Source organism: Pseudopipra pipra, chromosome 5 (assembly GCF_036250125.1).
Source record: "Pseudopipra pipra isolate bDixPip1 chromosome 5, bDixPip1.hap1, whole genome shotgun sequence".
NCBI lineage: Eukaryota > Metazoa > Chordata > Aves > Passeriformes > Pipridae > Pseudopipra > Pseudopipra pipra.
Genome location: NC_087553.1, coordinates 8515947 through 8539355, shown reverse-complemented (window position 1 = coordinate 8539355; position 23409 = coordinate 8515947). Strand labels below are relative to the sequence as shown.

At 40.0% G+C, this 23409-nt stretch overlaps 1 protein-coding gene across 2 annotated transcripts in view; it reads left to right on the top strand.

Moving 5' to 3' along the window:
* Positions 1-23409, top strand: part of RERG (RAS like estrogen regulated growth inhibitor) — a 103137-nt gene that overhangs the window by 66511 nt on the left and 13217 nt on the right. For both annotated transcript variants that reach the window (XM_064654357.1, XM_064654358.1), the window contains exon 3: positions 20817-20873. In XM_064654357.1, coding sequence (XP_064510427.1) covers positions 20817-20873 — 57 coding nt within the window. The remainder of the gene's footprint in view (positions 1-20816; positions 20874-23409) is intronic.

The following is a 23409-nucleotide window of genomic DNA, read 5'->3' as shown; positions in this document are numbered from 1 at the left end:
GCATTTACACAGTGCAGCTGCTCTTCCTGAGCCTGCACATTGTACACTATTTAGTGCTGCATGCAGGTGCCAGAAGAACTCAGGACTGTGGGTGCATGTGCAGAATGTCTTGATGCTTTGTTGCAACCTACCTCTGGTTGCACAAGTGATATCAGAATTTTAAGAGAACCTTCTGTGAGGAAAGTTCATTATTTTTCTCCTGATCTCACTCAAAGCCAACCAGAACGGAAGCACATGAAAAAATTATGGGAAAAGTAAGTTAAGGGAATTCTTTAAAACTTCAAAAGAAATGCTGAGCAGTGTAAGTTTACAGAGAAGCTTCAAGCAACAGAAACAAATAGATAGATTAGTTTGGATGAAAGATGTGAAACAGAAAGATGGTATTCAAAGTAACTCTGAGTGCTGTTTTTCCTCATAGAAATATACTTAGCAGATGTAATATACTTTATATTTTATAAAAAAAATATAGGTAATAGAAGTTTTAACTTTACAAAAAATTCTGCCTACACAGCAAAATGTCACATAGTAGCATTACCTGTTGGAGTCCAGAACTGGAGATTTCTTTCTACATCAGCTTTGCAGGGTGGCTTTCAGCTTGTTATGCCATATCCATACACCTCGTGTTTATCACTAGAAGAAATATGTTCTTCTAGTGAGTAAGTCATCTTGCAGAACTGTGGGTGAAAATATACTTATGTAACACCTCATACCAAATATTTATATCAACTTGCTTATGTAGCTGAAAACATTACATGGATAGAAGCGACTTGCAAGTCTCTAATTGTGAATCATTAACTGGAAAACGGGAAACATCAATTGCTTATCAGCAATAAACTGGCAGGACAGGCAAAATATTTTGAAGGCTGTTAGATACATATGCAGGATTTAGGAATCCAAAATTTAGCTCATATTAAGTCAGGGTAATATCAGGAGGAATGAGAAACAGACACTAGGTGAGAAACTCAGAAAAGAGTAATGCCAAAAGGGATCTGGAGGCTGCAACTGAAGTACAAACAAATAAAAAAATTGTAAAATTATATGATTGCAAAGAACAGCAGCATATCCTTGGGTTTTGGTGTATGAAAGTTCTTATTGATGTAAAAAGAATGTAACAAAAATCTGAAGTATAGAATTTGTTTTGGTACCTAAAACATAAATACATTTATGCCAGGCTTTCTTTTATTAATTTCATGTCATGCTGCAGGCAAAGTGAGTATCGTGGAGGAAACAGGAGAATAAACAACAAAAAAAAAAGATAGGGGGTCAGTGGGTGAATATGTAATCAAAAAAATTAAAGGTTATAAATAATCAGGAAGACAGCAATACTAAGAAAAACTAAAGCTACTCTCTAAGTCTTACTCTTACAAAACCCATATTCGTATAAAGGGAACACACCAAGAATTTTATTTATTTATTTTAGACTATTCTAAATGTTCTTAAATATAGAACAAATATCGCTATGTTATTTGTGGAAACCAAGTGAAAGACTGCAAAGCAAATATGCAAGTAAACTAATAACTGGTGTTTATTCAATTACTGTTTTGTGCAAACAAGCAGAGTGTTTTAATATCAGTTTGTAAACATCTTACCCAAACTGCATTTCCAGTTGAACATCATCTACATGCAAATCAGTTTAAAATAAGCACGTGCAAGACCAGGCAAAAATTCAAGGAAAAGGCCCTTAAACTCAATAAGAAGGGTCAAAAAAGGATGAAGAAAATCAAGGAAAACATAAATGTAATTGTTCAAACTTTGTACTTGCTAAACAATGTCAGAAAACTCTCAACCACAGAAAGACAAAAAAAAAAAATCTACTCATCTTGTGTGAACTCAATTGTGAATTGGCAAATGAAAGATTTTAGACAAGGCTGTCTGCCAAGAAGAGAAATGGAAGTCCTGGCTGTAATTAAACAGATTGCCTATTCTTCCTCTGGAAGCAGCAGAACAAAAGCTCCTCTTTGATGTCTCTCAAAACTTCCCCATTTCTGTGGCTCTCCCGATGAAGGCCACCTGGCTCAAGGCGGGCTGGATTAGGAACAGTGGAAGGACTGGAGATTTTTAGGATTTGCAGCTGTTTCATTCAAGTGCTTGCGTGAGGAAAAATGATGTATCTGGGGAAAGAAGAAGTGTTCCAGCTGAGGATCTCCCTTCCTTCCTGCCAGGGAACTCTGGGAGGGAAAAAGGGCAGCAATTGCCCTCAGCTATCTCCCCTCTTCTGCCAAGAGAGAGGTGCTTACAGTGCTGGTTGCTGGGCTTGCTCCTATGAAGGAGGGTAAAACAGAAGAGAATTTGCTTTTCAAGTATAGAGGTTATTAGCTGCAATGAATAAACCATATAAACTGTACCTCAGAGTTAGGTCCCTCTCAGCAGACCTACTACTTTCCTCACTAGGACAGTTAGAGCATGCATGAAACTGAGGACATGTGTCCTTTACTGAAACATCTTATTCTTCCCAAGCCAGTTTTCAGGTTTCTGAGGTTTTCTACCTAACAGATGTTGCTTGAACAACCATTCAGTTTTCCTATTAGGATAAGTCAAGGATCAAGAGTTTTTAGGGTATGATGCAGTCCCTTATGTAAGGGCAAATCAGCTGACTAGTGACTTGTTTTTACAACTTCCTTTCAGGTGCACTTTTCCCTTACTCTTCCTCTCTCCTGAAGTGCACAGCTCCAGAATCTGGTGCAACCCTGCACCATGCCAGCTGCTCAAAACCCAAGGGAAAGCTGCTGCTCTTGAGGGTGCCCTTTGCCATCTGGCCATGGTGTCTGGGCTTGGCCAGCTGCTCCTCTGAGGGATGCTGCAGGGTGGTGGCTTTGTCCCAAAGCTCAACAGGCAGCATCTCACAGGAGGAATTCAGGCTCTTCTTTCCAATCTACCTTGTTTTGGAAAATCTTCTGTATGTTATTAGATTCCGTAAGACCTGACCTTTAAAAGTCAGGGTTGCAATTAACCAATCTGGCCAGCTCTACATCAGTAGCTCACGCTAGCCTAGGAGAGGCAGGAACCAGACAGTTCACTTCTGACTAATGTCGTTACAGAGGAACAGGAGGTGGACTCAGACGCTCTAATTAAACGGCAGCAGATCTGCTCAGCAGGCTGTTATGACTGAGTGAGAAGCAGAGATACCATGCAAAGCACTCTAGAATCCTTGGCCTTCATCTGATTACATGCCACAGCCATTTTTGTGGGATTTGCTGGCAGTAGCCTGTCATCCTGCCGGCAAAAAAAAAAAAAAAGGGAAGGTATCCAGAGAAATGGGAATCCTCCACTGCCAGTGCTCTGGTCTGAAGGCCTCTACAGTAACTCACCTTGCCAACATTAATGCATAAAAGCATGGCTAGAATGGAAGAAAAGGCAGTGTGGCCAGGAGATTGCCTTCACTTTCTGCTTTCATTTTTATGTTAGAAATAGCCTGCATCCAGTAGTGCCTCTGAAGATCAGAGGAGTCATTTGCTTGGGTCTGATTCAGTGTTTCTTTGCCATAGGGAAAGACCCAAGGCGTAGAGCCTCTGGCCAGTGCTATATGGTCACTCCTCTCTCTCCCTGTCCTGTCTACTTTCTATATGGACTTAAACAGCAAAATAGGAATTCTGCAGAAAGGTGAATCTTGTGGCTCTGTTGGGCTTTTTTGCTTTTTCTGATATGTCAGTTGGCTGGAACTGTGGACTGCATTTGTCTGTGCCAGTGTTTGCTGTCCTTTCCTACTGACATTTCTTGCTTCTTTCTCTCTCTTCATCCTGCTCACAGTAAGTTGCCTCTGGTTCCCTGCAGCCCTTTTGTGTTAACACACAGGAAAGCTAAGACTTAACTGCTTTTTACTTAAATCAAATAGGTCAAGCCTAAATTTAGCTTTTATTTAGGCTGGTAAACCAATCACTCTGCAGTTCAAACACAAGTCAGACCTGGTCGGTTGTTGCTGATTGTTTTGGGCTCTCACTTCTGTCATCTCTTACTCAGAAAAGGAGACAAGTTTTCTTAACAGTTCACTGTGAAAGAACCACATTTACTCACCGAGAGCCTTGATCTACCCCTAACCTTCCTACGGTATGCCAAAAGTACCCTGCATTCACAAGGAACCCAAATATCCTTAACATTATTGAAAGCTGAATATGTGTGATGGGGAAAGCAAGGAGAATACTCTTAAATGTGGGCATTAACTCCCTGCAGCTCTTTACCCAGGGCACAGAGATGAGGTCCTCCAGAGATTAGGAGCCTAATCTATCAAATAGAAAAATCTTAGAGAAATTAGTCTTCCAAGACTAAAGCCAACTGTAGGAAGTAGATTCCTAACACATCTTAGATATTAGCCTAAGTTTCCAAGTTTTCTCATGTTTAGCTGATTGTACAAGTGGCCAACTATACATTTCATGTCTGCTGAGTAAGTTGGTTGCAAGAGCTTGGGCACCGATTTGTTTAGGTTTAAGAACCTAATTCAAAATTGTTTGAAGCTTCCTAATGATTTCTCAGCCTCTGAATTGCCCCTCTTAGTTATCTTTGAGTACTGCTAGTACGATTTGCAGTTGAAAATTATACTTCTTTTTCTCGAAGAAAAACACTCTTAGCATAAATACCTCTGAGGAAACAAAAACCTTTTAACACTTTTGTACTTGCTCCTGATTTATTTCTGTGTTTTTTTCACTTCTGCTTTGCTGTCTTGTACAACACAGTATTGTTCATCAAATTTCATATTAATGCACAAAACTTCTAATTATTTTAAATAAGAAGTTATGGGAATAATTATATATATTGCTATATAATATATAATGAAAGTCAAAACTGGCACAGGTGCAGTAATACTTGCAAAGCTAGTAAGGGTTGTACCTCTTCTTGGAAATAATAAAAATGACAGAAATTTCAAGTTATAAACAGGGAGTGAGGGCCAAAATTTTTATTAATTATGTCCCTATTTGCATCTGAAAAGCTTAAATAAAGCTTTACACTTATGGTAAATGAGAATTTTCAACAGAGGCTGATGTTGGAAGTAGGCCTTTGAATAAAAAGTTAACCTCACTGAAGTGATTGGGAAATCTTTCAAATGCCTTTTAATGATTTCCTAATCTTTTAAGTTGGTGTCACCCAAAATTTTGACAACCATAGACCACATGATATTATAGGAATTTGCTCACACTGGGCTTTTGGAGACAAATAGACTTTATGATCTTACAGAGCAGTAGAAAAACTATTTTGACAAGACTGTGTGGAAAAGACCCATGGGCTGTGTAGCCATGCACCAAGTCTGTGGAGTGACAAGTTACTTATCAACCTCCTTTTTATGATACTTTACTGACCAAAGGAGAAAAAAATGCATACGCTGCAATTCAAGTCCTATTGGAGAGAAGCATAAGAAAATTTATATAGTACATAATCTTTTCAAATGGAATAAAGTAAATTTGATTTGGCTTAAGTCATAGACCTGTCCTCTGTATGGGTGGATCACAACTTACTTGTCTGTATTGGAGAATCAAGACTCAGATACAGAAGTCTAAAGATCCATGGGAAATTGGGCCAACATTACTTGGATGAGAAAGGGGAAAAAGTGCATGAGAACATTATTACTAAGAACCAGTTCAAACTTTAGTTAGCAGAAAAGTTATATTTTTCTGTGTTAAGCTATTTCTAGTGGAGAAGAAAAAAGATTTTGCTTAGAAGGGCAGAAGAAGAAAAATAGATCAAGCAGAATGATGGGGAATCCTGCTGTGAAATTTTACCTACATTTGAAGTGTTTCAGGTTTTCTTTCATAAAATGGGAGGGGTCATTGAAGGGGCAATAACCTAAAATGGCAACACTTTGATGAAAAAAGTTTCAATCAAGTCCCTACTGACAAGGGCAATGATAGTCATAATGATACTAATTTTTCTCTGCATATTTCCTCTACTTACCTTACATAAATTTAACTGCCCTGTCTTGTCCACTCCCCCCTCAGCCCGTGATTGTACTAAACCAGTGTTTTTACCATGACACCTTTGGCACCCATCCCTGTGTGCCACTTTGGTACCTCTTTAAATTCATTAGTTGCCTGTTGTGGTTTGCAACATGTCCATATGGTGCTTGTTATATGCTCTGGTCACAGCTAGTGGTAAGCAAGCTCAAGTCTGGTGGGGCAAGACCATAATGAAGCCACAGCTGAGTCTAATCCTAGCGAGCAGTTATTGTCCATGTTTCATTAGCTGTCTGTTTATGGACATCTGTGGGATGTTGTTTTCCTCCTCTGTCAAGCTAAGTGCTTACTTCAGTAAATTAGTGTAGCTTGAAGAAAGATCTGCTGGGAATAAATAGATGAGGGCTTTGGCTTAGTGGGAATGGCATGAAGAGACAGGTAAGCACTTGGAGTGATGCCTTTGACCAGGACTGGACACTTATAAAGCGCTTCCAAGTGCCAATACAAGCCACAGCAAGTGCCTAAACCCCCACTCCAGCAGTAACTGGTGAGAGGCTGTGATGCTCCCCATCAGCACCACCCAGACAGTTGTGGAAGGCCCAGACAAGCAGATGAGCAATTAAAGACTAGGGAGAAAAAATAGCCAGTCAGTTTTTTAAGGCATTTTCTACCCAGTAAGTCAGAATTTGGCCTAGCACTCCTTTTCCCCATGATTTTGGAAGTGATGTAGTTTAACCAAGTTTCATAAGAAAAATACCAGGAGTCAGCCTGTCCGCAGGAGAGCTGTTGACACATAGCAGTTGTACTTTCATTTACATGCAAGATGATTTTCCAGGCACAGGCAAGCTTTTTCAGGCCATGAATAGCAAAGGAAGTACTTGAAAAATTAGTAAAATGCTTGCAAGAACCCTCTCACAGAGGACATTTGAGAGAGGAGAAACCATCTCTTTAGGAGACCACTCTATGGTTCAGGAATGAAACCTAAGCAGGCACGGGGATTTCAGTCTTAAACTTCTTTCTAGTAGGGTTGGGTCAGCTGCTGGTATCAATTTGAGAACATTACTTATCTCATTGCACCTAAACAAGTCCCCTGGGGGCATGAGCTTCAACCTACACAAAGAGAGGCAAACCTGTTGATGACTCCAGTAGGTTGTGCCTCAGGCTGCATTCAGTACAAAAGTCATCCCAGAAATACATCTGGCTACCTTAAGCAATGGCAGAGCACTTCCCAGCTGTGGAACAATTTAACAGCCCAATCGAAAATAGCCTTCTGATGCACGTTCCTCTAGGAATAATTGCAATGGCATGTGAGTTTTGTGCCCTTTCATTGTCAGCTTTATTTCCAGGAATGTTTTTTTCTTTTTTCCAAGCCAATGCTTTCTCTCTCAGTGGCTTATCTGACAATGGGTCACAATGGGCCTGCTGCTTCTCTGCTTTTTCAAACACACAGTCCTGGCCTTATCTGCTCTATCAATGAGTGACATATCTTTAAATGTTGTACGTTATCTAATTAAAATGAGCTTATATTGTTTCCACCTTTTTTGACCAGACTGTGCTCATTCCTTTAGAGTACTGAATTATTCAGCTCTTTTTGCCACTTCTCTTGGGCTAAACCCTGAAGAAAGGGAGGGAGGGGAATTCAGAGAATGAGGTGGAATAACAAAATTCCTCCTTGAGCTCTGATCTGGATAACAGCGGTGAGAGCAGGAATTGCTGTTTTGACTGCTCATCCTCCAGGACAACAGGTAGAGCAGATAAGTAGTTAAGCCTGGCTAGAGTGGGAGAATGCCAGAGCAATGTTGCTCAGGGGCAGGAGCAGGATGACTGGTTTTTACTGTTCCCCCTAGAGCTCCTTGCCACTGAGGCTTCATCGCATCTGCCTTAGGTGGATGAGCAGGAGCTGCCACAGCCCTTCCAGGTGCTCTACCATCTAAAGAGCAGGACAGGGCAGGATGGTACATGTAAGTAGAGTTTAAAGATCATGTATTTCCTTCTATATGAAACCAAAATAATAAAGAGAAGATTTAAGACTACTTTAAAAAAAAATAAATAACCCTTGCTCCTGTAAGGAAAGCGAAGCTTTCAGCTTTGGCTGAACTCAGCTGGAGCTGAAGCGTTCACCTCACCCCACATCAGAGTCACTTGTGAGACCACAGGACTCATCTTCATCTCCTGGGGAGGCTGAATCAGGGTTCACTGGGAAAGTTAAAAATGCCAGCTAGATTTGCCTCCCTTTTTAAAAGCGGTAAGGAACCAACGGTTACAGACTGTTCTTGTGGTCTGTAAACAGCTCATTGAAAATGCAGCTTCTAAAGGTACATTTGTGAAAGCACTGTTTCAGATCCAAGCACTGTTTATATTTCTAAAACACTTCTACTTTGTCAGCATTAGTCAGTTTGCAGTGATAGCCCATTTATCCCAGCAGCAGTAGCATTACACCCAGGTTCCAGATGAAGTTGAGGAATGTACAGAGAAACTAAAGACCAAATTTTTCAACAGCTGCTCGGAGGCTGAAAGAGGAAGCTAGGTCTCAAAAGAAATTTCTAGAAATGTCCTATTGTAAGTGAAATAACTAGGTGTAGGGTGTGTTTCCTCCAACAGCAAAGCCCATTTAAGCATTCCCCACCTTCCTCACAAGACCACCTCCTGCTCTCACTTTGCCCGCTTCGGCTGTTGGAGGCACTGTGCCTTTTTCGGGGATAAGTAGAATAGTCAGAGTTAAAAAAACCCAAATAATAATAAAAAACAACAATAACAACAAAAAAAAACCCCAGACCCAAACACCCAACCCACAACAAACCAACAAAAAACCCCAACAACAAAACAAAACAAACCCAACAAACCAGTTTTGGGGTTGGATCAGGATAATTTCATGAATTCTGCACGGAATCCACCCCCACACACAACTGAATCAGCGTGGCTGAGTGGGTGGAGTTGGAGAGCTACAGACTGGGGAGTGACAAGTCTTGGTTGGCAGGAATGGATGGGATTACCCTGGGGAAGGGCAGTCCTTAGAGACCAACACCATTTAAATGCCACTGGGCATCATGCTGGCTACCTCTCTGTGCTGCCAGGCACTAATAGCCTTGAAAATGTAATCACCCATTATTCTGGGCAAAGCCAAACAAAAGGCATGGCAAAGTAAGGAATGTAAAGCACTTCTTGGACTGGCTCCCTTAGCAGCTGAATCAGCTTGCATTACTAGCAATTGGAGGTTTTCTTACTTGTCAAATTGTAGATTCCCAGGGCTGTGTTTCCTCATGGCTCTTATGATGTCATTGTGAACAGGAAAGCAAATGCAGATTACTGCAGTCCGTGTATGGCACTCTGCAAGTCAGTAACAGGATAAATAAATGTATACTGTCTTATTCAAATGCTGGCAGAGAAAGTGGAATTGTTTATATTCTCTCTGCTCACTCTAAAAAGAACATGGGGTGAAACTGAGGAAGTGTTCTTAAAACAAAGCATTAAAAGAAAAACTTAGCAATGAGAGGTTTATCATGCTGGCCTGAGAAAATAATAGAAGCTGGTATCAAGCTTCCTTAGTCCTGGAGGATCCTTGAACCCCTTACACTGTTATCCACTGAGGTAGCATGTACCTACTGAGCCTCAGGATGGAGGAAAACACGAAGGGAAAGATGGCAATCCACTTGCAAAACTGCCGTGGGATTTAAGTCCCCCTAGAACAAACAGGAACTTGGTGGTTGCAGTCTCATGTAATAGGAATGAAGAAAATCCATCACTAAGGTCACTTCAAACTGGATAAACCACTGAATGAGAGATAATTGAAAGAGTCTTGAATGTGTGACTAGCTATCTTTCCTATCTGTGTAATTTCTATGGACAAGAGAATCTCACACAGATAGCACCTCAGATTTTTGGGGTATAACTCATTATTTCAGCATGGAGGAATGTAGCAGAGCTTCTGCTTAATATAGACTTTTAACTAAGTACAGTTAATTAGCCAGCTGAGACCAGAAGAGCACTTCCTGTAGCTCTTGCACTCACAGGAGGCAGAGCCAGGTCTCCTGGCAGCTGTGATGAACATCATAAACTAAGTTATGTTAATCCCCCAAATTGCAGACTTGAGATAAGTCAGAGGTTTTACAACATCCATTATCTACTACTGTGTCTTTTACTTTGTTTGAAGACATGTGATGTCTATTAGCTGAATGCCCTTAAGCAGTGAAAATGAAAGCAGAAATTTACCATTTAAATTTAGATCATGCTTCCCCCCTGTCACATACACACATAATTTTAAAGTTTACTCTGAACATTTCCCAGGATTGTGTGTCCAGATTCCGAGCAGAAGGCTAATAATAACCCCTACATTATTATAGGCACCAAATGGGTGCTCATAAAACTGTAGTTGCAGCCAGAGATAGGAGATGATAGTTGTTTATCAAAAGAATTAATTAGTTTAAATTCATTTAATTCTGTTACTAGTACTGGGAAGCAAGCACACCGCACTGTAGTATACTGGCTGGACTACTTAGCAGTATTTATCTTTGCCTATCATAACATGCTCTGATAAGAAATCACTACTTCCAGGTTCTGGGATTAATTAATCTTCCTACTGACAGAGATTGTATGGAATGAGCAATGATGTGAGATCATTCAGATCACCAGGGAGGCTTCAGTCATAAGCAGGCTTTGGTCACTAGAGATTTATGAAAAAGTTGCTCTCCACCCACACCTGCTCCTCCAGCCTGCTCCACAAAATAAAAGAGGTGATGCTGGGGTGATACTATAACATACTATTAGGTAGCTACCGGTCCCATCTCCCAAAGAGTCACTTTTTTGCCTCTAGGAATGAGCATCTCTACAGTATGTCAGAAAGCCTTTCTTTAGACTGAGCTTTCTTCTTCAGCTAATCGTTTCTCCACTTCGCAACACAGTTCTTTTTACTGTGAGAAAGAAATACATGATCCATAGTGTTTACCTCATGTTTCATTTCCATTGTTAATCACAGCTGTTCTGTCATTCACTTTTATTTTTCTCCAGTATCACAAACCCTACTGTGGACATGATACCTCTTAAAGAGCTTCTCTGCTCCTGCTGCCGTGTCTCTTAATTCTCAATGTGTAGTGGCAAAGCTGTTTGCTGTAATTAAAAATAAATTGCTGGTACAAACAGAAGTTTGAGATTCCAGGTGGCACAGAAATAACAGGAGCAGATATCATTACAACACAGAAAAGGAGGGAGGGTAAAAAACCAAAATAGCTAAAACATGAGAACAGCCATCATCAGGACATTTGCCACCACTTTTCATGAGATGCTGGAGGCAGCTGGAAGACATACACAATGTTGCTAGCAAATAGTCACACAAGCCTGAAAACCATTGTGGGGCACTGTTCTGTTCTCTGTTCTCACATGCCTTTCTCCCATTCTTCTGGGAATTTCTCCACGTGTTTGCTTCAGGTACTTGGCAATGAGCTTGTCAGAAAGAAAATAATTCCTTACCCTCTCCCTTAAATTCCAGGTAGCCAAGGAGCTGCAATACAATATCAGCTAATAGCTGATTTTGAAAAAAATGGGTCCCCATAAACATTGTACTGTGCACTGTGTTAAAAAGATGTAACATTTATCAATGCTTGTGTCATCTGGCTCATAAAAAAAAGGGGATCATGAAAAATCCATGAGTCAGTTTTCAATATATTGTGTTGCCTTGATTCTTCATCTCCCTGTGCCACAGGCACCTTACAGGCATGTATCTATCAACTGATCTGTGGCACATCAATCACTAGGGCTAAAACGAACTTCTGGTGTTCAACTAAGCTCTTTTGTCAAAGAAAGATGGAAATTGCACAGGACATATGATCTTTCAAGCTCTTCCTGTACAACCTACTCTAGCTGGATTGTAATTGCAATGCAAAGTTTTTCCGGGTTATCTGACATTTCCATGGAGCCAAATCCAGAGAGCCACAGTGTGCATGTAAAAGAAATGAGGTACATCACAGAAAAAAGCCAGGGAACAGCTTGTTTTTAATTTGATGCAAGCTGTAGTCTCATTTGGTATAGTACGTATAGAGTATAAATAAGACAAGAGAATTAGTACAGTGAGGCTGAGGAGAAGAGAGTGACAGCTAGTCTTCAGATTCTGACCACACAGAAACACCCAGTGTTGTCAACTAAAATGAAATATGGAGTTCTGCATGCCTTTCCATCCCTGAGTTTCTGAGGCAAATGAGAGAAGGTATACTTTATGCCATTTTTAGTTACCATTTGTACTGATCTGTACAGACTTAGTGAAACAGTAGCAAAGTTGTAGGCACGTTGACAAAGGTACTTTTTGCTATTGTGAAAGTTCCAAGACCAGGCAGTGATCCAGCATTAGTGCCAGTGGCCTTACTTACAGTGTGTTAACTGCCCTCTCATTCAAGCTGACCCGCTAGAGCCTGATAAAAATGTATTTTTAAGCATTTAGAGTTACTCTAAATCTTCAGCCTAGCAGCAGAGGGTATGTTGTGCCTCTCCAGAATGGGTTTGTCAAAACAGAAGGTACCACGTGAAACAAAATGTCTTTTGCTGCTGGCAAGGACAGCAGTCAGGAGGATGATGAAACACAAGCCAACCCACAGAACTACCAAGCACTAACCCCAACAGGAGGCAAATTGGTTCCTTGAGCTCCTGACCATCAGGCTCCCTCTCAAGCAGGGCTAAGGATTTATGGCCAGGTTGCTGCCAGCAGCCAGGATGCTCTCACAGGACAACTGGGCCTTGCAGATCAGTCCCTACCCCGACCAAGGACTCACACAGAATTGTCTTTTAAATTTATTAGAAAAATTTCATCTCCTTTTGTCATGAGACTGCACACCCACCCCCCCCTTACTCCCTGTGAAAGTGGTCCACAGGCCTTTCAGGACATGCAGACCTTCTCAAAATAAAGTATCATCACTTCCCTCCCCTTTCTCCCAGTTCCTCCTATTCACCTCTTGCCTTTTGAGCATGGGAAGGGGGACAGAGCAGGGATCAGACCAAGTGCAAAAAACCCCACAAAATCCACAAACCAAAATAACAGGACAGCAACAAAACTCCCCACTTTGGCACTGACCATGTATGTATGTATGGCCACTCCTTCTGGTGCTCATGTATGTTCACCCCTTTGCCCTGGCAGGGGATGAGGCAGCAGCTCCACACTGTCCTAGGAGCAGTTCAAGGCATCTCCAAAACAGTCAGACAGCCCTTCCTTTCTGGACTGTCACTCAAGTGTCTCATGTAGCCTGTACCTTGGGTCAAGCTCAGCACTGACAGAGCAAAATCAACTTGGAACCCTTTTGATACACACAAATCAGCTGAAGCCGAGTAGCTGGTGTTGGCTACAGCCAAGAAAGTGCATCTTTACCATCTCCCCATAAAATGACATCTGGATAAAAAGACACAATTTAGTTCCATGAATTTCTCCAGTGTAATATAAAACAGCGGTGAGCAAAAGAATAAAGAAGCTAGTAAAGCTGGATCTGTTTGTTTGTTTGTTTGTTTGTTTTAAATTTGCATTTCCTGAGTTGCACATTCTTTGCAGACAATTCGTGAGGTGTTCAGTCATTTCCTTTGAAAGAGAAATCTAAAAACGTAGCTTCCTTCCAAAGACTGGCCTTTATTTTCAAAATTTTCCAACAAAAATTCACTCATGCCAAAATGCTTTGACAGGAACCAGAAGAATATCTTGCCATTGAAAGCATTATAGAATTCCCCCCCTTTATTTCCTTTCTTTTTCCTTTTAAAGATGACTAACTAATTAGACCATAAAAAGAGAGTGGGATGTTTTCTAAAGTAAACACTAGAAGAAATGTAAGGAAAATAAAATATAAAAAAGCTACAGCCCCCTGAAAATTTTGACATCTTGCCATTGTCTTAATGAACTGGATTTTTAAAGAAAAAAGCTTTCCACCCATTCTTTCTTTCCTTCCCCCCCCCAGTCTTAACTTTTTTATTTTTTACCTTCGGATGGGGGGTGGGTGTTATGTCAAAGTTTTATACTGAGAATCCTATTCTACTTTACTTTGGCCAGTGTCTTTCAAAACAGCATGGAAATTCAAACCTTACCCATGTCAGTTATCTAGAAAAGCAGTGGTTATTTATGTGATTTCATCCATATGGCTTTCTCTACAACCCCATCACAAATATACCCTCAGACACACATCTGGAGGTGTTACCATTAACTGTGTTTTAGAAAACCATATGTGTTTGTGATAACAAACCAGAAAGTTTAGTCTTCACAAAAGGAGTGGCGTAAGTTATACAATGAAGTCAAGAGAGGAGAAATGGTAGAAGTATGGATATTACACACTGTGATCCTAAAATGACCAAAACCTTTAGGCACACCAGTCTGATCATTTATCTTTTATGAAGGAGACCTGTGGAAAAAAAAACAACCCAACCTTATATTGGAATGATGTGTTATGGAATGGGATAACGTAATATAAATTAAGCCTCCTGCTTATATTCCATATGCAGCAGCTATTGTAAAAATATGCCTCCAGCACTGAAAGCAATGGGCAGAACATAAGTACAAAAATACTCCTGTTCAGTGGTGATGGGATGAATGACTCCTAATCAGTGTATTTTGTGAAAAGCACAGTAGACTGTCCAGATGAATACACGGAGGTGTTCTTTTACTGTGAAATTAGCATACCAGAAGCAAGAAAAGAGTCACTTCCTGCTATTAATATTAGCATGTGGTTATAATCAAAGGTTTTGACAAATGACTCCCGTGTTTTCCCTATGCAGTACTGAATAAAGAAAGTGCCCCTCATTTCAAGGTTGGTTTCTCCCCAGCCTCTGAGTAGGGACAAATTTTGATTCTAACCTGGGGTCCAGACATCTCTACCAGTGAAGGGAGATACTGGCAATTCCTTAACATTAAACTTGATTTGTACAAAAGCTGCAAGCCTACCAAAGCAGGGCCAGGCATAGGTTGATGTTGCAGAAGAGGTGGAGCACCCACAAGACCCTCTGCCCAGACATGTGAAGGCAGGTAGCACCTCTAAGCTTGTCAAATAATCTGATGTGGTGCTTCCTTCCAGTCTGCTATTCAGACAGTTGAGATGAATTTGTAAATACACCGTGCTGTGGACTGGCAGAATTTCAGATCAGCTCCTTGAAACAGGTTGCTTTTCCCCAGGCCCTTTCCAGTAAAAGTTCCTAAAATCACGTATTTCCCAACAGCAGTAAAATGCAGTTACATCTGAGATAAACTGAAATTGCTGCTAACAAAAGAAATACCCCGTAAAACCTTGTAGAAATTAAAAAAATGACAGAGGCGCTAAATACACTGACATTTGGTGAGGCCAAAGGATGAAGACTGCTAAAAATCACAGATGAGTAGGACTATGGCCTCTGTGTCTTCCACAATAGGACAGTCTTTCCAAACAGCCTGTCAAAAGAAGGTCAGTTAATGACATCTAATTGAACAACGTAGTGAATTAGTATTTGGAGAGGTCTTTGGAGTCCTGCTACATGCACATTCAGCATGTAAAATGTTATTTCCTGTAAATATAAATCCAATACATAGTGCTTAATTTTTTACATTTGATAATATATTAATGGTTTTGAAGTATACCTGAACATGGAATGTTGGTTTAGTCCATGATCCTGCTGTGGGGACTAAGGTAGATGTTTGAGACAGGTATTCCCGTCGCTTTATACCCCACCAGAACAAAAAGACATTTGAACAGTTTTTGGTGTTCAGATTTGAGTCCACAGAACTGAAGCCCACACCATTACCACTGAAGAAAAAAGGCTTACATTACACTAAGCAATTTAACCTCCTGAAGGGCAAGAGCAACACATTTCATCACACAGCTGTTTAATCCTAGTCTGTACTTACTATAGCACAGTATATATATATATATATATATATATACATAAATATATACATAAATATACACACACTGTTTTATATAAATTGCTATACAGTATATATATATATAAAGAATATATACTTTTGTTATTTATATTTAATTGATCTTTATATATTAAAGTATATATAGTCTTTGTATTTGTACTGTCAGTTAGTGGAGGACCTCCCTGTACCCTTATAGAGAAAAACAAAAGCATAAGCAGTAATTTTTCTGAACAGCTCACTGCTTAAGACAGTGACTACAAACTGAGTAAAATATAAAGAGTTTGAGACAGTAAGACAGTATAAACCAGAACATTTTATACTTGGCACAGTTCTTCCTTTCCTTTTTCCTCACTGATCTCATTTTGCTCCATTAAATTTACTGTAGTAAACTTCTACTTTACTGCATTAGATTTGAACATCAGAAGTGACCACAGTGAGGTCCAAGAGAGGAAGCGAACGCAGAGAAATCCTCCTGTTGATGTCTTGCTCACCTCTCATATACCCACATCAATGAATTCCCAGACATACTGTCAAAGCTGAGTCAAACCTAGGCCCACAGATGCACAGCCAGAAGTAATGACCACGTGTTTATATCCGTCACTTATCGGGATCAGAAAAGGATTCCGTACTATAAGTTCATGTTTTACAAACACACACACACACACACACACACACAGAGAGACACAGGGACACCCCCAAGTGACCTGCACTTTCAAGAGCAATTTAAATTCTCAGGGTTTTATTTTTTAAATGAACTATTACTTCCCAAAACTGGACACAGAGTTGCATAAGGAGGCAGTGCATCACATGCCAGAATCCAGTGGCACTGCCATCCTGCAGGCTGGAACTTACCACATGATTCTCCAAGGGGACTAAAATTCCAATATGTGAAAGGCCTCTGAGAAGGGTAATGGGGGATGAACTCTAACAAAAATACACACTTTAAAAAAACTAAATGCTTCATTTGTGAAAGTGCCTTTTGATCGTTATAGCCTTTGGTTTTAACCACTCTGGTGTCTCCTGCCAAGTATGGTTTTCTGATGACATATCATCAGGGCACCAGGAATGGATTTGTTCGTAAGTCAAATAATGAGACCACCTTTAGACTTTTTTATGGCTGAAAATTCTCATGGCATAAGAGTCATCATACAGTTATTTCACTGCTGAACTGTTATTTTTCTTAGAATAACTTTGTAGCTTTTTGGGAAGGGGGATGTTTTTCAAATAAAACCCTGCTTCCCTTCTTCCCCAAAAAACTCAGCTTGCATTAGCTGGAACACCACCAAATTTGTGAAGACGTGTATTCAGACAGATTGTAAATTTAGCCAGAGCATTTATGTTACTAAATCCAAACAAAGAACTAAAGCAAGACGCAAAATATCACACACATACAAAAAAGTTCCAAAAGATATGGACTAAGATTTTTAAAGCTGAATAAGGGCCTCAGTCACACAAGTTTGAAAGAATTTGATTAATTGTGTGGTTGATAATCTCAGTTTATATGCCAAGTTAATTTCTGATCTAACTTCATTGTCTTCAGTGGAGTTGCACTGCAAATGTGTTTGACAGATAGTCATGTTTCTTCTCCAAGAATAACTTCTAAGGCAGAAGGTTTAAACGTGAGTGAATGAAAGCCCCTTGCCAAGTTCTACCCTAATTTATACCATGTACAAAACAGCTGACTTGGAAGTAAGGGTGTAAGGAAAGGCAAAAAGAGACATGAGTCTGTTCTTCCTTTGCTGGGACATTACATCAATTCCCTTAGGTAATGGTCATGTCTCTGAAAAACACAGTGGGAATCCAAAAAGCAGTTTGTTGGAGATTCTTTCCTTCTAAGCCTGCAAGTTCTTGTATTTCACAAGCAGTAAGTGTTCGGGGAAGAGCCTGGACTAGTCTCAGTGGAGGGCTGTGAAAATCACTCCTATTAACTACTGCATCAATCCTAGTCTTGGCTGCTTCAAAATGCATTTGAGGATAAGCACTGGAAATGGCCATTTTAATATGAATATTGGAATTAGCTAGTTAATTTAGTCAGAAAGTAATGCGTTTCAGACAGTCTCAACCTCAATGTTATTTTGAGTCAAAACCTAGCATTTGGATTATTTTTTTTCAGTCTATTGGGCTATTTTTGGCTCAGTATTAGTATTGGAGTTGAGCATGTCTAAATAAGGCTAACAGGTCACAGGGTACACCCAACTTTTCTAAGGTAAGAAGGAAGTAATGCCCATCTCAACTCCTTCTATTCAGCATTACTAAGGGCAGGGGGAAGTTTTATGGCTTTGCCTGAAGCATCATTTATGCCAGCAGCAGAAATCTGAGCACTACAGCTCTAAGTGTAGTGAATTGCTAATGTCCTCACTTCTGATTCTTCTGCTGGCAGAGTTATTTTACTGAAAAGTGATGTAATCTGGCAGTAAGTGAGCTCAGCATAAACAACATGGCTCCACAGTAATACCCCTGCTAGGGCAGCATGGGCCAGCAAGCTGGTCTCCAGAGTGACAGCCCAAGCACTTGGATGCCCTTCCCAGCTCTCCTATCATTGACTATTTTCAGTCAAATCAGGCAGCAGTCACATACATCGTTTTCATACTCAACTGGAGGTCACAGGCCCATCTGCTAAGCACCCCAAACAAGGCAAAAGCGATTTCCTGCCCAACATAGATTGCAATGCTTATAAACTGAAAAGACTCCAGATCGAGAGTATCTCACGTTCCCCACCTGTGAAATGCAGCTAGCTGCTAATCTTCAGCCTCATGAAAATGTGTGGAAGTGAAAAGCTTTATAGGATGGGCTGTGATCACTGCCATGAAAGAGAGCAGGAGTATTTTGAAGTAATTGGCTGGGTCAGAAGAGGGGAGGCTGAGCAGAGCCAGCCCTGTGGGAGCAGCAGCTCTGCACAGCCCCGAGGTGCCCGCCCCCAGAACTGGAACAGAGTACATGGCTCTGAAGCTGACACTTCCCCACTCACCTGGGGTTGTACTGAGGTGTTTTTTTCCTTCCCTTCACCAGGCCCAAGCAAGCCTTATGCAAGTACTTTATTACTGGCGGTGCCCAGCAAGCTCACGGAGCTTTTTGTGCTCCCTGCTGAGACCTGCCAGCGGGGAGACTTAATTGCCATCTGGCCCTGTGTGTGGCAGCCACCTTCATTTCTTTGCTTCAACTGTCTCCTGCATATGTGATTATTTCTGTATCTGTATGTGCTGGAGGCAAGTACAACCTGTTTTTTCCCTTCTCACCAGAGCTTACATCTGTGATCTTTAATTCTTCACCTTTGCAGCACTCCACACCTGTACCAGTTCATCCTCTGTACAAAGCTGTACCTTCCTCCTCCCAGGCTCATCTCAGGAGCTGCAGTCCAGTTCTACTTTTCCTTCTCATTGCTTGTCACCTCCTCACTTCCTTCTTTTGGGGTACCTCCAAAATCAGCTCTTCTCCCTCTACTCCTTCAGAGCTGCTGCTTTCTATCACCTGCCCTAGACATTAGTGCATGAGAGACTTTCTTCCAGTCCTCTTCAGCATTTTGACCCTCCTCTCCAACAGTTTCCATCTATAAGTATAAGGTTATAACAACTAAGTGGGCCATGTTTAAATATAAAAATAGTTGGACAGATTCCCCCACTCTCTTCTGCCTTTCAACTAAGAATTGCCACATCTACTCTGAGGGACAAGGAGAGCATTTCTGCCAAGGCTAAAGAAAAAAAAAGAGAAAAAGTAGTATTTCCTAAGGAAAATAGAAACTTAAAATAACACCAATTTAAAATTGCCTCTTGTGTGGTGATCTCATTTCCTTATGACCAGCTTCTTATTACCCCTCCAAGTATGAGGCATAGTTAATCTTCTGAAAACTAATGTTCTGTTTGTCTGATTAAGCAAATCTTAATTCATTAGATTTATTCTTCAGACTGTTGCCTTCTCCTGCTCTTGGGCACAGAAATCTGGGATGTAGGGCATTCTCATGGCTTTCATTTTGAAAAGTTAGAACCGAGTTTAGCTGTCACCTTTTACTGTCCATCTGCTGCCAAAAGAATGACCAATCCTACAGGGCTGATGACAGGGAAAACTTTTTCTACAGCTGTAATGGCTGCAGTCATAGCTAGTGCAGTGATATCTCTGGTTTCATCTTGGTAATGCAGAAAGGATTTTGAATAGTTGGCAGTAGTAAATGATTCGTTTACTAGAAATGAAATTAATTGGAATTCCACTAGAAATTCAAAGCACTGCTTAGTTTTAAATTTGAACATAGTCAAAGTCTATATAAGTTGCTTTTAAAAGGGGTGGAGGGATAGAAAAAAATTAAATATAAGAACATAAGTAGCAAAATCTTAGCCTATAAACTGAAACTAGGAATTAGCTGTCCAGTGCTCCAAAATCTAAACTTTCTTCTCTATTTCTGCAAATTGATTAATGGCATTTGTTGACCGTTGGTTTAAAATATTATAGCTGTTTGCTTCAAGTGACAAGTAGGCAAAACATAGAAGTTAAATTGTTACAAGGAAGGCATGCCAAAATAGAGAAGGAAGCTATTTAACCAATTAATTCTGCCTTAGAAGATTTACAGTCTGAAGAGGAAGTTTTCAGGAACGAGATTTTGAACAAACCTCATTTTGAAGCATTGAAGCATCCTGGTTCAAAAACTGCCAGCTCTTTTTCTACTGCTTGTAGAAAACCTAAAGCATCCAAAGTAATGTTTTTTTCTGAAGGTCATCTGCTCATAGCATTGGAAATGGGGTTGTTTTGGTTCTTTAATGGTAGAAGCTACTGTGACAAAAAAAAAAAAAAAAAAAAAAGTGGAAAAAGTCAGAGAGTACCATCAAAACCTTCTTGCATTGCTGGGTGGGTAAATGATGAATGCTGTAAAGAGTTTTGTTTTTATTTTCATTTTGTTTCCACACTCCTAAAGTGTAGAGTGGGCCACAAACAGTGAAAAGCTCTCAGCTGCTACAATAAGCGACACTGAATTCTGCTGACAGTTCAGGGAAGCTGCTCCATGTCCCTTTACATGGAAAAGTTTGCTGGGAAAGCTAAAAAAAACCCCAAAAAACTGTCGAGTTGTTGTCTTGTGTTTCTCACCTGAAATCTTTGTCTCTCCAGCTCTTGTCGTGCGCTTCCTGACCAAACGGTTCATCTGGGAGTACGATCCAACGCTAGGTAGGTTATTTGATTCTGTAAGCATTGTGTGCTGTATATAATAGCAGGGCTGAAATAATGGGAATTTATAAAGTTGCAAGCCGTAGTCAACCTTTAAATTTGCTGTGCAAAGCTTCTCTGTGGTCATTTAAAGCGGGAACAAATTGTTACCTAAGGTAGCAGAATAGAGAAGCAGTAACACGCTCAGTCAAAAGCTGAATTACTGCATGGGGCACGTTTCTGCCCACACAGGTCCGTGGGAATTTTGCCATTGAAATCAATTTGCTTTTTCAATTTGCTTTTTCAATCTGCAGATTATTTAGTGCGCAATCAGTTTTCTGCTTTTGAATAGCCCAAACAATCATCTGCTAGAGAATAAGATGACTGGAATACAAACCTTAAAAATTCAGAGGAAAAAAAATTGTAGGTTCTTACTGTCGCTAGACATAGACTTAGGTAAGTTTTTTGTCCTCACTTTTGAACATATATTGTGTCTCACTTTTTGGGTGACCAGATAGGGGTACCAACCATCAAAAGAGCATCCACATGTCTCTTACACTGCTCCCACTTAGCTCTGTTGGGTCTGGCACTTTCAAGAAGCTGGCTCAGATATCTCAAAAACATGTCCAGCAGAGGCCTGACTTAAAATTTTTGCCAAGGTCAAATTTCTTAGTATTTCTTAAGTTAGTGTATATTTAAATGCTCTGTACCAGAACAGATCTGGGCCAAGAAGTGCAAGTTGAAGCCTTCATGAAGTAAAGGGCTGGGAAATTCCTTTTTCTTCAACAATGTGTTTATGTCTCCTTCCTGACCTTTCTTTGCAGGCTCCAATGCAGATCATACAGTTAAATATCTATTTCTTTATTTATGTTCTTTCTCTAAGAGGTCTCACTAAGGAAATAGAGAATGCCATAAACTTGCACAGCAAAAACAAAGTTTAATATCTTCTATTACAGAACCCAGGTAGTTCTTTCAAAAAAGCAAAGTATCCGGGATCATACTAGTATTTTTATCTGACAAGATGAACAGATGACAGACATCAGAAACTTCATCTTGGGAAAACAAATCTCAGAACAACCTGAACTCAAATACATTCTTTTATCTGCTACTATCAATATATATTCATCAGTGAATTATGTGTCACCTGCCTTGTGCTGCACAGGGGGATGTTCAGTATAATGTTCTATTAATATTATTAGTTTTAGTACTTCACATCTCTGTCACTATTACATCATTTTAAGAACTTGACAAGAAGTGTATAAAGTGTTCTTTCTCAGCGTAGTCCAAGTTCATTAACTTCTTACAGGGACACTGCATGCAAAAGCATCCTTTTTGCCTTGTTTAAGCACACAAACAAAGTTATTAGCAAGCTGCAAGGTTTATTATTTTTTCGCCATTATGAAGGCCCCATGCCCTTTTTGCTGTACTAGACTTGACATTTGTTTCTGTTTTACAAATGAATACAGTTGCAAATTACTGTGCCCCTCAGGAGTTCAATGGTTGCAACACAAAGCTTTTGTGCAGACGACAGTCCTATCTCAATAAACCAAAAATTAAATCTCTCACAACCTACTGAATTCTACATTCTCATTCAGTTTAAAGAACAAGAGCTTAAAAATTGTATATTACAGTCATTGTGATGCTAAGTGCTTTAAATTGTTCAGAGGAAAAGGTTTGAGAAATTCAAAACCAAATTATTGTCAGTAAGTTATTTCTTGATCACAATGATCTCTGGTGAAAGCTGCCCCCCTGAGATTGTTTTTTAAAGTGTTATTTTTTCAAACTGTGGATCAGAATGGGATTCAAAGAAGGTTCTGAAGTGTTAGATATAAAAAAAAATCCTGAAATTGTAACCACTATCCAGGTCTTCAGAGATCAGTCAGAAATTAGCTGTACCTTCAAAAGCTTTGAGAAACTGTGCTTGAAAGAATGCATTTCTGTCTTTAGCATGGTCATCCTGAGGTGATTTGGTGTCTAGTTACCTGCAAACATCACCAAGCTGAGTCCACTGAAAAGTTTTGGCAGAATACATTTATTTCTTCTTAGCAGTCATGGACTGGCAGTTGGGTGGAAAGAGGGATCTCTACATGTTCAGCTGATATAAAAAATTGAAGTTGTGTCAGTGAGACTCCTTTGCTCTACAAGGAGAAATAAGCAGCTTTGTCAAGTAATTCTGGAAGGACATGAGTAAAATAGATCCAAACTATCCAGCTCCTAAGCAACAGGAAGTTTTGCCAAAAATCACTGGGGCTGTGACAAAAATTTCATATTTATAGTTTACTTCTTATGTCAAGTTTTCAACGACCCATTAGCCCTCTGATGCAAGGAATCCCCAGATAATTCCTATTTTTAGGAAAGCTTTCACCAAGCTGTCCAAGGCCTGATGGAAATTCAACATTATCCTAAACTAAACATCAGGTTAAAAAAACCCTATTTCTCTTTTAATTCGTGGGTGGCAGATTGTATCTGGAAGGGAAAAAAAAACCCCACACCTTATTAATATTCCTTACTATTCTAACCTGCCAGAAGGAAATGAAGGACCATATTTTTAGCAACA